Source organism: Hyla sarda, chromosome 5 (assembly GCF_029499605.1).
Source record: "Hyla sarda isolate aHylSar1 chromosome 5, aHylSar1.hap1, whole genome shotgun sequence".
NCBI classification, from domain to species: Eukaryota; Metazoa; Chordata; class Amphibia; order Anura; family Hylidae; genus Hyla; species Hyla sarda.
This window is the reverse complement of record NC_079193.1, coordinates 268,180,910-268,195,333: the sequence shown is the minus strand read 5'-3', so window position 1 is coordinate 268,195,333 and position 14,424 is coordinate 268,180,910. Positions and strand designations below refer to the sequence as shown.

The 14,424-nt window shown below is 43.6% G+C and overlaps 1 protein-coding gene across 3 annotated transcripts in view; it reads left to right on the top strand.

Annotated features, from left to right (window-relative positions):
* The window catches only part of ROCK1 (Rho associated coiled-coil containing protein kinase 1), a 153,013-nt gene that overhangs the window by 103,508 nt on the left and 35,081 nt on the right, over positions 1–14,424 (top strand). For all 3 annotated transcript variants that reach the window (XR_008844196.1, XR_008844197.1, XM_056521689.1), the window contains exons 18-20: positions 6,281–6,431; positions 7,335–7,495; positions 10,178–10,362. Coding sequence is in view for 1 of the 3 variants with exons in the window: in XM_056521689.1 (XP_056377664.1) it covers positions 6,281–6,431; positions 7,335–7,495; positions 10,178–10,362 (497 nt within the window). In the remaining 2 variants the exon portion in view is untranslated. The remainder of the gene's footprint in view (positions 1–6,280; positions 6,432–7,334; positions 7,496–10,177; positions 10,363–14,424) is intronic.

The following is a 14,424-nucleotide window of genomic DNA, read 5'->3' as shown; positions in this document are numbered from 1 at the left end:
AGCACATTCGTCAGACAGAAATGAACAACTCAACTTCCTCTGGAACATTCATCCGCTGATAAGTACTGGAAGGACTAAGATTTTTTTTAATAGAAGTAATTTACAAATCTTAACTTTCTTGAACCAGTTGATTTTGGCAAAGCGAAAAAAAAAGTTATCCACTGAACTACCCCTTTAAGAGACAAAAAGGACCTGTCTCGGACGCCTCATTGGGGGACACAGAGACCATGGGTATTATTCTGCTGTCCACTAGAAGGCTGACACAAGGCAAAAAAAGAAGCCGGCTCCTCCCAGCAGGATATACCCACCCACAGGCACTGACCTAATCAGTTTTAATTTAGTGTCAGTAGGAGGCAGACGCAGGTCTGGAGCTCTCTCCAGACCTGGTCTTTTCTGTTAATTTTCTAGCTAGGGATGTCTAGTTAGTTTTTTCTTTTTTCCCTTTGTTATTCTGGGTGAATATTGGAAGATGGTAGTCCGAGGGTGAGTATGAACTTCCTCTCCCTCCCCCTCTCTCCCTTGTGCTAATCCCAGGGGTCCCCCTTCTCTATTGTGCACAGCCTCCATTACACGTGGCTGTGCTGGCCGGTCCCCTCATGGCCTCTGCGCCACATGGAGTGTACGGTTTGGTGGTTCTCTCCCACCCCACCCCACCCCCCCTGGCCTATATCCCCTTGCCACACATTGTGCCTGGCTGCATTTTGGATAGTAGGGTTTTAGGGTGTGGGCCTTCCGGTCGTTCAGGTTGCCCAGCCTGGCCATTTCATGTGTCTTCAACAGGCGTAGTCTGCCTTGTTGCATGTTTTTCCCCGCTCTCTTGGCTATGTGGCGTACTCTTGGGTTATCTTCAACCCAGTTTTTCACAGGGGGGCTTTAGGATTGAGGATTTATGTCTGGACCTCTCAGTTTGGGTGGTCGGCGGGTGCTGCTTGCGCTGGTCGCCTTCCTGTCCAGTTTCTTCATGCGCTCGGGACTGTACATGTGGTGTTCTTGGTTTCTCTCTTCGTCCCATTCTAGTGGCTCTGGTATCCACGTTCCGAGTCTTGCTTCTTGCTGAGCATGCTCAGCTGCTTTTCTACTGCCATTCTCTCTCCCTCTGTCCTATGGTTGCTGTTGGCCTCCTGTCAGGACTCTCCTTTCATGCCTCCCCACCATGTTCTCTTCAGGAAGCGGTGTTTCCTCACCATGTTTGCCTTGCTTAGACGAATCTCTGCATTTAGGGGTTCTCTTACCTCTCTACCATGTTTGGGCCAGGTCTCGGTGGTCTTGTGTCTTATGTCTTTTTATCGGAAGGGTTTTCTGCTCTCCTGCCAGGATGGGTTTGGCCTGGCAGGCCTCCAAGGTGACAATTTGTTGTCTTATTTGGTCGGCTGTTGGACCCCAGTCTCTGCACAGCTCCTTCCTTTTGGGCCCTGCCTCGCCCCTCATGTTTTGCGGGGGCTTACGGGTGTTTGGTTGCCGGGTTCCGGTTTCCTTTGGACCTTGTCCACTGTCTTGGGCGACTGGTTGTGACTCAGTCTTTGGCCTGACCTTCCCTTCTCTGGCAGTTGGTTTTCCCAACCCAGGGACTGCTTTGGTACGTCCCATGGTCTCTGTGTCGCCCCAATGAGGCATCTGAGAAAAGGAGATTTTTTTTTTGTACTTTCTTTTCTTTCTCATAGCCTTCATTGGGTTACACAGCAGCCACTCATTTACGGTTACCTGGTTAGGTTGTTTGTTGCCTGTTAATCACTTTTGATGTCCTTCGGACATTTTCTCCTTTTGTGGTTTGGCTTCTCCTACTGCTTTGTGACACAACTGATTAGCTCAGTGCTTGTGGGCGGGTAGATTCTGCTGGGAGGAGCCAACTTTTTTTTTTTTGCCTAGTGTCAGCCTGCCAGTGGACAGCAGCATAATACCCATGTCCCCCAATGAAAGATTTTACGGTGAGTACAAAAAATCTCCTTTTCAATATCCTAACGAAACATTTGGTTTTGAACCTAACCTTAGTCTTACTAAAAATCGGACTAAATAACCATCCGGGTAGTATCATTTGGGAAAGGGGGAGTGTCAGATTGGCTAGTCCCCAACAAGTAACACTCAGTTGGTTATTTAGCCATAAATTTCTAGTAAGGATATTTAACCCCTTGGGGACGGAGCCCATTATGACCCAAAGGATGGGAGCATTTTTTGCAAATCTGACCACTGTCACTTTAAGCATTAATAACTCTGGGATGCTTTTACTTATAAATTTGATTCAGAGATTGTTTTTTCGTGACATATTCTACTTTATGGTAATGGTAAATTTTCGTCTATACTTGCATAATTTCTTGGTGAAAAATGAAAAATTTGAAAAATTTGAAAATTTAGCATTTTTCGAAATTTGAAGCTCTCTGCTTGTAAGGAAAATAGAAATTCCAAATAAATTATATATTGATTCACATATACAATATGTCTACTTTATATTTGCATCATAAAGTTGACATGTTTTTACTTTTGGAAGACATCAGATGGCTTCAAAGTTCAGCAGCAATTTTCCAATTTTTCACACAATTTTCAAAATCAGAGTTTTTCAGAGACCAGTTCAGTTTTGAAGGGGATTTGAAGGGCCTTCAAATGAGAAATACCCCACAAATGACCCAATTATAAAAACTGCACCTCTCAAAGTATCCAAAATGACATTCAGTAAGTTTGTTAACCCTTTAGGTGTTTCACAGGAATAGCAGCAAAGTGAAGGAGAAAATTCAAAATCTTCATTTTTTTACACTCGCATGTTCTTGTAGACCAAGTTTTTGAATTTTTACAAGTGGTAATAGGAGAAAAAGCCCCCCAAAATTTCTAACCCAATTTGTCTCGAGTAAGGAAATACCTCGTGTATGTCAAGTGTTCGGCGGGCGCAGTAGAGGACTCAGAAGGGAGGAGCAACAATGGGATTTTGGAGAGTGAATTTTGCGGAAATGGTTTTTGGGGGGCATGTCACATTTAGAAAGCCCCTATGGTGCCAGAACAGCAGAAAACCCCACATGGCATACCATTTTGGAAACTACACCCCTCAAGGCACGTAACAAGGGGTCCAGTGAGCCTTAACACCCCACAGGTGTTTGACGACTTTTCGTTAAAAGTGCAGTTTTTTCCCCAAATTTACCATTTTCACAAAGCGTAATGGTTGAAAATGCCCCCCAAAATTTGTAACCCCATCTCTTCTGAGTATGGAAATACTCCATGTTAGGACGTAAAATGCTCTGCGGGCGAACTACAATGCTCAGAAGAGAAGGAGCGCCATTGAGCTTTTGGAAAGGGAATTCGTTTGGAATGGTAGTCAGGGGCCATGTGCGTTTACAAAGCCCCCTGTGGTGCCAGAACAGTGGACCCCCCCACACACACACACATGTGACCCCATTTTGGAAACTACACCCCTCACAGAATTTAATAAGGGGTGCAGGGAGTATTTGCACCCCACTGGCATTGGACAGATCTTCGGAACAGTGGACTGTGCAAATGAAAAATAAAATTTTACATTTTCACGGACCACTGTTCCAAAAATCTGTCAGACACCTGTGGGGCGTAAATGCTCACTGCACCCCTTAATACATTACATGAGGGATGTAGTTTCTAAAATGGGGTCACGTGGGGGGGGGGTCCATTGTTCTGGCACTATGGGGGCTTTGTAAACCCATGTGGCCTTCAATTCCGGTCAAATTTTCTCTTCAAAATCCCAATGGCGCTCCTTCTCTTCTTAGCATTGTAGTGCGCCAGCAGAGCACTTTACATCCACATATGGGGTATGTTCTCAGAAGAAATGGGGTTACAATTTTTGTGGGGCTTTTTTTCCCTATTTTCCCTTGTGAAAATGAAAAATTTAGGGTACCCCCAGCATTTTTGTGGAAACATTTTTTTTTTTTTCATTTTCCCATCCAACTTTAATGAAAATTTGTCAAACACCTGTGGGGTGTTAAAGCTCACTATACCCCTTGTTACGTTCCGTGGGGGGTGTAGTTTCCAAAATGGGGTCATATGTGGGTATTTATGTTTTTGCGTTTATGTCAGAACCGCTGTAAAATCACCAATTTAGGCCTCAAATGTACATGGTGCGCTCTCACTCGTGAGCCTTGTTGTGCGCCCGCAGAGCATTTTATTTCCGTACTCAGGAGAAATTGCGTTACAAATTCTCTTTTTACTGCTTGTGAAAATAAAAAGTATGGGGCAACACCAGCCTGTTAGTGTAAAAAAATAAAAATGTTTACACTAACAGGCTGGTGTAGCCCACAAATTTTCCTTTTCATAAGGGGTAAAAGGAGAAAAAGCCCCCCCCCCCACAACTTGTAACACAATTTCTCCTGATTATGGAAATACCCCATTTGTGGTACTAAACTGTTTCCTTGAAATACGACAGGGCTCCGAAACGAGAGAGCGCCATGCGCATTTGAGGACAAAATTAGGGATTGCATAGGGGTGGATATAGGGGTATTCTACGCCAGTGATTCCCAAACAGGGTGCCTCCAGCTGTTGCTAAACTCCCAGCATGCCTGGACAGTCAGTGGCTGTCCAGAAATGCTGGGAATTGTTGTTTTGCAACAGCTGGAGGCTCCGTTTTAGGAAACACTACCGTACAATACGTTTTTCATTTTTATTGGGGGGGGGGGGGGGCAGTGTAAGGGGGTGTATATGTAATGTTTTACCCTTTTATTTTGTGTTAGTGTAGTGTACATTTTTAGGGTACATTCGCACTGGCGTGTTACGGTGAGTTTCCCGCTAGGAGTTTGCGCCGCAGCCCAAACTTGAAGCAGTAAACTTACTGTAAACCTGCCTGTGTGAATGTACCCTGTACATTCACATGGGGGGGGGGGGGGGTGCAAAACTGCAGCTGTTTCAAAACTACAACTCCCAGCATGTACTGTCAGAGTTTTACTTTTGCAACAGCTGGAGGCACACTGGTTGGAAAAACTTCAGTTAGGTTCTGTTACCTAACTCAGTATTTTCCAACCAGTGTGCCTCCAGCTGTTGCAAAACTACAACTCCCAGCTTGTACTGATCGCCGAAGGGCATTCTGGGAGATGTAGTTATGCAACATATGGAGGCTACGCAACTACAACTCCCAGCATGCCGAGACAGCTGTTTGCTGTTACACCATGCTGGGATTTGCAGTTTTGCAACATCTGGAGGGCTACAGTTTTAGAGAACACTGCAAAGTGATCTCCAAACTGTGACCCTCCAGATGTTGCAAAACTACATATCCCAGCATGCCCAGACAGCAAAGAACTGTTTGGGCATGCTAGGAGTTGTAGTTTTGCATGATCTGGAGGGATACAGTTTAGAGACCACTGTATAGTGGTCTCAGACTGTACCCCTCCAGATGTTGCTAGGCAACTTACCGGCTTACTTAGGTTCCAGGGAGCCGTCCTCTTCTTCAGTACGACATCGCCGCCCGCCAATCTCCGTCGCCCGCAGCCTCCGGATGGGCAAGTGGATCTTCGGCACCCGGTCCCCCTTGGTTCCCCGTTCTGCCCCACCTATTGTGGGTGGGCAGGACGGGGAAAATGAAAATTATAACTCCCCTCCCCCCCCCCCCCGCCCCTGATCGGCTATTGGACGTCGCTTCTGGCGATCAATAGCAGGGATAGGAGCCACCTCACTCCTATCCCTTCAGGGGGATCGTAGGTGTCTTAGACAACCGCAATCCCCCTTATATTCCGGGTCACCATAGACCCCTATGTCCCCGAATCGGCGCAAATCGCAAGTGGAAATTCACTTGTCATTTGCGCCGATCGCCGACATGGGGGGGGGGTGTCTAATGACCCTCCTGGGCATTTGCACGCGGCGGGGACCGAAATTCCCACGGGCGTATGGATACGCCCTTCGTCCCCAACAGGTTAATAAATGGCACAACACAGAACTATAAGAAAGCATGTTTCATAGTTTAAAAAAAAAATTTTTTTATGGGTAATAAAGGGATTTACTATTCCAGGAGTCCACTGATCCACTTTACTAGCATCGGTCAGTGTGTATAGGTTGGACACAGCCTGCAAATGGTGCTAGTAAAAAAAAATAAACAAATAAAAAAAAATACCGGGGGAGATTTATCAAAAGTTGACCAGTTGCCCATAGCACCCAATGAGATCGCTTCTTTCATTATTGAAAAGGCCTGAAAAATGAAAAAAGTGATCTGATTGGTTGCTATGAGCAACTGGTCAACTTTTCCTCTACACAGGTTTTGATAAATCTCCCCCGCTGTCTAGAAGTGTAAGGTAGCTTTTTGTGAATTTTTATTCATTTTTAACCTTAACGTTTTTACTTGAACTAGGAAAAAAACAATGTAGAAATTGAGCTGGACTATCAGCTAAAATCTTTGCAACAGCGGTTGGATCTAGAGATCAATGAACATAAGGTGACAAAGGCAAGACTGAGTGACAAACACCAGTCATTTGAGGAAGAAAAGTCAGTTGCTATGTGTGGTGAGTATTCTCTGTTTTTTCTAAAAGCTGATAGTCCTGACATAATCTGCAGAGTACCTGTCATTATCAACATTTTTAACCCCCTCTCTCCATATTCATCCCCCTCCTTCCTCAATTATTTTTTTTTCTTAATTTTTTTTTTTTTACCTTATCTCAAATTATTAGAAGAGAAACAAAATATCAAATTATAGATTTAATGACAGTGCCCATTTAAATATAGGTGCAGCCTGCAGCCATATTATCTGTCAGTTTTTTTTGTATTCTACCTGTTTTAGGGCAATATAAGATTGTTGGTGGCGGGGAGGAAGACACACTGGACCTGGAGATACATTGCTGACTCCTTGGGAGTCCTGCAAATTTAGGACACCTAGCAACATCATCTCTGTTGGTTTTACTTTGAGAATGATTTTTTGGAATAATACCTTTTTGAAGTGTCATTGTCGTTTAGAAAAACGTTTGACATATTGCTCATACATGTCAAAAGTTAAAGTTGCACTAGTTTTGAGACCCGCTGGGATTGAGTTTTAGAAGCCGGTGAAGTGCGCACTTCACTTGATGGCCAGCAAACCCGGCCTTTTCATTCCATATACTTATGCAGTAAAAGAGTCTGGTTTGATTTAGAGCCAGGAAGTGAGGCGAGCACTGCCGCGCACTTCATCCAGCTGTGACTTGTGATTGCAGCAGGTTTCAGGACTGGGACTCGATGGTATCTCCACTATGAACATGTCTGAGCCCATTCTTACTTGAATGTATGTGTGATGCTATATAAGACAGAGTAATGTCCCTGAAAAAGTATAAGGTAAATAAAGACCTTTCTAATGCTGCAGTGTGTTACTAGAAATCACAACACTATTCTTGTCACTGGATGTTATATGCCACTTACAATATTGTATTTCGTCTTAGAAATGGAATTGAAAGTGAAAGCAGAAAGGGCAGCGAAGGAGAAAGCAGAGAGTCGGAGGATGGAGATAGAGAAGCAGTGTTCAATGCTGGATTTTGACCTCAAACAGTCACATCAGAAATTAGAGCACTTGTTTCAGCAAAAAGAGAGGCTGGAAGAGGAGGTATGAGTGTTAAGAGGATGACATTCAATCAGTGATTAACTGCACATAAAGTAACTGTGTGGCTGCCTTCCACGCAAGCTGCCAACTATAGATATCCACTGGCCACAGCATGTCAGCATGTAGTGGCCAGTAACTGTTCCATATTGTAGGGATCGACCGATTATTGGTATGGCCGATATTATCGGTCGATAATTACGATTTTGGGCATTATCGGTATCGGCAATTACCTTGCCGATAAGCCGATAATGCCTCGCCCCCCGCACCGCCCCCACCGCACCGCGACCGCCCCTCCCCCCGTAGTGCTGGGCGGTATACCGGTATGGATTTTTGCCCATACCGCTATACCGGTCGGGCCCCTCCCCCACCCTCCGGAGGATGAACCGGTTTGGGCTGTCCTTCTCCTGGGGTCATCTTCTCCACTCCGGGCAGGCTCCGGCCTAGTATGCTGCATAGACGCCGCTATGCCGTGACGTCAGGTGCGTCGCTGCGCACGGGCGTCACTGCGCAGCGGCGTCTATGCGGAGTACTAGGCCGGAGCCTGCCCGGAGTGGAGAAGAAGACCCCCGGAGAAGGACAGCCCGCATTGATTTAAAGCTCCCGCTTTAAATCAATGCTCTGCAGCGGTGTCGAGGGGGGATAAATAGCCGATAACTTATACCGGAATATCGGTATAAGTTATTGGCTATCGGCCCTAACCTCTACCGATTATCGGTATCTGCCCTAAAAAAATATCGGTCGATCCCTACCATATTGCCGATAATCCCTGGCAACATTGCACAGCCATAGGACAATGCACACTGGCATCGTTTCGGTTGCATGCTTTTGGCAGCTTTTGTGGACGCAGCATAAATCTCAAATTAAATTGTTGTCATACCAGGTGAGTTAAAGGAAAAACCCTTTCTCTGCCACTTTATTGGGGGACACAGACCATGGGTATATGCTCTACCACGAGGCGGCTTACACTAGGCAACAAAAAAGGTCCCTATTCTTACATTGTCTGGATCCTACAGTGTTATAGCTTCCCCACACAATTTCACAGCAATGATCTAGTGTATGCTTACCCTTAATTAATGTTGCCGTACACACTGTATAGTTTGTTTTATTTTTACATTTACCTTTTTTTATTGGCTTCTCAGTAAAAAGCACTGTCAGTTTTAGAAGCTAAATAAAAAAGGCAACTACTATGACAGCACATCGTATTTTTAAAATGTAAAAAAATGGCCACTGTAAGTAAATAAAACATAATTTATTATTAAATAAACTTGTGGGTCTAACTTTTGACTTGCTAGTAATAGGACCACCAGAGTTTGAGATGTACAATACCTCCTTAATACAAGATGTTCAAACTTCATGCTTGTCAATATGACTGCTTGCATGTGTTCACTTATTTATCAGAATTCAAGAGACCAAAAAATCTCTGTGATCCAGATGCCAGTAAAGTCACAGTAGAGTCAACTGATGCACTTAGTTGTTGAAGGAATGAAATGTTAAGATGCTAATTATTGATAAGGCCCTATTTACATAGGGGGATTATTAGCCAAATCTTGTACAAGTGTCTAAAAATTTTGGTCGGCTGAGTAAGTATGCATTCACATCACGATTTTGCTATACGGTTGCAGTATGTTTTCATTTTGAAAACCGTATGCAACCATGTAGAAAAAAAGTACACATTAATCTACCATACAAAAACTCATACAACTAGATGTATCCGGTTGTGTAAGTTTGTGTATGTGTATAGATATTTTATTTATCTTCTTCTGTGCGCAAAATCATAGTCTATCACGCTTTTGTGCACTGTTCTGTACTTTTTAATTTTTTTACATTTTATTCCGCAGCCACCTGGGAATCTTGCAATGCTGCGGTACTACTACTCCTCTGATCATGGAAAAAACTATTTTTCATCATAGGAGTAGTAGTTCCCATGACTGTGGGTGGCTGTGGAGACTAAATTAGCGCTTGTACTACTACTCCCATCATGGAACAGTCTGTTTCATGTTGGGGTTAGTAGTACAGGGGCTGATGGAGTGATCGCATCTGCTTTTCTCTACAGAACAGGTCAGATTTTTATTAGGCTTAGTAATAAAAAACGGCAAGATTAAAGGATTACTTTAAAATATTCGCAATGGGAAAAAAGAGAAAAACTAAAATTTCTCCGGCTGCGCTTCCTCACCCAGATGATGACCCTAAGTCAATTGTAGATAAGGATAATGGAAAGCTTTATTGGAGTAATGCAATGCACAGGAGCATTTCAAGCCTGGGCTGCAGCAGAGTCCCTTGGAATTCAACAGAATTTTGCTGCACTGTGCACACAGCAGAATATCCGCGATAGATGTTTCTGGCACAGAAATCCCGGTTTTCATGTCTGCAGTGAGAATGAACTTTGTCCAGATTTTCCGTTTGGAGATGTGAACATAGCCTTACAGTCTAGCCACAGCAATCATTTAAAGTTGTGAATTATTACATGTGTCCACTGTAGTGAAAAGATAGATCTTCCATAAAATTTACCTTAATGTGTAAATTTTAGTAAGTTTAAAGATTCAATTATGCACTATAAAAAGTAATGGGTTTAAGGGGATATTATATATTTTTTATTGACTTTGGTTGATTTGCTGTTACTCCTGAATTGTTAATGCTTCCCTTATTAAGAATAACACAAAAACCAACCATGTTTGTGTTGTATAGGTGAAACAGCTGACACTGCAGCTGGAGCATGAGACAAAGAAGAGAATAGTTGTGCAGAATGAACTGAAGGTGCACGCCTTTGAGGCAGATAACCTGAAGGGATCTGAAAAACATCTGAAGCAGGAAATAAATACATTGTTGGAAGCAAAAAGGTTGTTGGAGTTTGAGCTGGTGCAGTTAACAAAGTAGGTATATATTGTGTATGTTAATGCTTTCGGAAGGATTTCTATAATCTATGATTATATGATAAATGTGTACCAGGGAGTTGTAGATAACTGTGATTCTGGAACAGAAGGTTCATATTCTAAATAACACAGTGGCTTGTTTACTACCAGTGTTGCATGATTCCACACGATTGGGGACACAGAAAACATTGGCCAGTTTTTATTGGTGGGAATTTCTAGCCATTTATTCACATGATTGTGTGTGAATTTAATGGTAAATATGTTGGTTGTGAGAAGACGCCCCTTTTCCCAGCAGTCCACACCATTTCTTGCCACCTGTGCCGTTCTTCCTTTTGAAGATTTATTTTGCCACATTGGGGGGTGATGTATCAAAACCGGTCTAGAGGAAGAGTGGTGCAGTTGCCCATAGCAACCAATTAGATTGCTTCTTTCGTTTCCCAGGCCTATTTAAAAATGAAAGAAGCAATCTGGTTGCTATGGGCAACTGCACCCCTTTTCCTCTTGACAGGTTTTGATAAATCTCCCCCATTGAGTCACAGATTCTGTTGCAGACACATTTTTGTGGTGCACAACCAGGCAAAAGTAGGTCGTGTTCACAGTAGTAAATCAGGCCATTAACTTTGTCAGATATACATATCCATCATAGGTGAGTGCCTCTTTACAATGTGATAGCTGTATACCTTACAGTGTTCTTGTTGACACTGACACTGTCACTGTACCTGTGAGATCGGCCTTGTGCGCAGCTTTTATACTCAGCTGTGCTTTTGCTTAAAGGGGTACTCCAGTGGAATATATATATATATATATATATATATATATATATATATATATATATAATTATAATATATAATTATTTTTTTATTTTTTTTATATATTTTTTTTTAAATCAACTGGTTCCAGAAAGTTAAACAGATTGGTAAATTACTTCTATTTAAAAATCTTAATCCTTCCAGTACTTTTCAGGTGCTGTATGCTCCACAGATTCTTTTGTTTTAGAATTTCTTTTCTGTCTGACCACAGTGCTCTCTGCTCACACCTCTGTCCATGTCAGGAACTGTCCAGAGTGGAGAGGTTTGCTATGGGGATTTACTCCTACTCTGGACAGTCTCTGGCATGGACAGACGTGTCAGCAATGTGGACAGAGAGCAATGTGGTCAGACAGAAAATAACTGTACAACTTCCTGTGAAGCATACAGAATCTGATAAATACTGGAAGGATTAAGAAGTAATTAACAAATATGTTTAATTTTCTGGCACCAGTTGATTTGGAAAAAAAAAAAAAAGTTTTCCACCGGAGTAACCCTTTAAGGAACTCTTTAGATTAGAGAACTCTGATCTTGACAGTGACTAAGGCATTAAAGGTGTTAGGCTGGGTTCACATAACGTTTTTCCCCATACGGGAGTGCATACGGCTGGGGGGAGCTAAAAACTTGCGCTCCCGTATCCCTGCCCTATGCCGCCCGTATGTAATTCATTTCAATGAGCCAACCGGAGTGAACCGGTCGGCTCATTTTTCCCCGTATACGGTTTTCTACCGGACCTAAAACCGTGGTTGACTACGGTTTTAAGTCCGGTAGAAAACCGCGTACGGTGAAAAATGAGCCGACCGGTTCACTCCGGTTGGCTCATTGAAATTAATTACATACGGGGCAGCAAATGGCAGGGATACGGGAGCGCAAGTTTCTAGTTCCCCCCCAGCCGTATGGGGAAAAACCCTGTAGGGGGAAAAATGTGAACCCAGCCAGACAGAGGAGTCCCCCCTCCCCTCACTCTGAGTTCATTAAGCTGTGGTGGTCTGACCTCTGGCCAATCCTGAGAATAGTGGGCCACAGTGCTGATTATCTAATGCTGATTTAACCCCTTCCTGATCCCTTGGTCCCACCTCCAGCGTTGTTAGCACCTCAGAAGCACAGGAGCAGCAGGAAGTTGACTGCATTGGCCAAGACTGACTCTTCCTTAATTCCAAGCCTTTTAACCCCTAAAATCCCATAGCCAATATTGATCATGTGAATTTAGGTGGTCAACAGAGGTAGTGGGCTCACTCTATCCCATATTGGCACACTGTGGTGTGATCACGGTGTACTGATGACAGCCTGAGGCCTCAAAACTGCCTCTGGTCTCCAGTAACAGAAGCAGTTTAGGATCTGTCTGATGCCGAGTAAGACCAGTAAATCCGACAGACATAATATACTGCAGTACAGATCTGTACTGCAGTGTATTATCTGTGCAATGGGGGCATTGCGACTGGGAAAAGTAGATTTTTTTTTCTTTTTTATACTCACCATAAAATCTCTTTCTCGTAGCCTTCATTGGGGAACACCGCACCCACCCATTTCTTTATTTATTTTTTGTCCGGATAATCTTTTCCGGTTCTTTGGCTTTTTATCCGGGATTCTTTTCTCGGGTCCTTAGGACATATTTCTTTATTGGCTTCTCCTACTGCTTTGTGAGAAAACTAATTACCCCACATCCAGTGGGTGGGTATATCCTGCCAGGGAGGAGCTGACTTTTGTTTCCTAGTGTCAGTGCCTCCTAGTGGCAAGAGCATATACCCATTATTATCTGTGTCCTCCAGTGAAGGATATGAGAGAGAGATTTTACGGTGAGTACAAAAAAAAAATCTCCTTTTCCCATTGAATCAACTGGTTCCAGAAAGTTAAACAGATTTGTAAATTACTTCTATTTAAAAATCTTAATCCTTCCAGTACTTATCAGCTGCTGTATGCTCCACAGATTATTTTCTTTTTGAATTTCTTTTCTGTCTGACCACAGTGGTCTCTGCTGACACCTCTGTCCATGTCAAGAACTGTCCAGAGTGGAGAGGTTTGCTATGGGGATTTACTCCTACTCTGGACAGTTCCTGACATGGACAGAGGTGTCCCCCAGTGAAGGCTATGAGTAGAGATGAGCGAACTTACAGTAAATTTGATTCATCACGAACTTCTCGGCTCGGCGGTTGATGACTTTTCCTGCATAAATTAGTTCAGCCTTCAGGTGCTCCCGTGGGCTGGAAAAGGTGGATACAGTCCTAGGAGACTTTCTTAGGACTGTATCCACCTTTTCCAGCCCACCGGAGAACCGGAAAGCTGAACTAATTTATGCAGGAAAAGTAAGCAACCGCCGAGCTGAGAAGTTCGTGACGAATTGAATTTACTGTAAGTTCGCTCATCTCTAGCTACGAGGGGGGACACGTAAAAACAACATACGTATTTAGAAAAAAATACATGTTTGGAAAAAGAAACATATGTATTTGGTTATAAAATGATATTATTTCTCACATGGTGTAATTCATCAAAAAGAAAGTCACAAAATTTAATGATTTTCGTTAATCCTACCCATATAAAAACTAAACAAAAAGTGATTAAAAAGTCAAGCAAATTACTGTTTTTTTTTTGTTAACTTTACTGCCATAAAAACAAAAAGTGCTAAAAATATCATATGTCAAAAATGGTACTACTAAAAACATCAACTCAAAAAAAAAAAAAAAAAGCCCTTACACAACTTTGTTGGGGAATAATGACTCATTATGACTCGGTACGGCGACACCCAAAATGATTAAATTAATTTTTTTAATTACAGATACCGTATTTATCGGGGTATACCACGCACCGGCCTATAACACGCACCCTCATTTTACCAAGGATATTTGGGTAAAAAAAAGTTTTTTACCCAAATATCCATGGTAAAATGAGGTTGCGTGTGTGCGCGTGTATACCCCGATACATCCCCAGGAAAGGCAGGGGGAGAGAGGCCGTCGCTGCCCGCTTCTCTCCCCCTGCTGCCGGCCCTTCTCTCTCCCCTGGCTATCGGCGCCGCTGCCCGTTCTGTCCCCCTGACTATCGGTGCCGGCGCCGATAGCCAGGGGGAGAGAAGCGGCGCCGACAGCCAGGGGGAGAGAAGGGGCAGTGGCGCCGCTGCCCCGTTGCCTCCCCCCATCCCCGGTGGCATAATTACCTGGGTCCGCGCTGCTGCAGGCCTCCGGCGCGCGTCCCCTGCGTCGTTGCTATGCACGGCGCGGCGCACTGACGTTGCTATGCACGGCGCCGCGCCGTGCAGCGCATA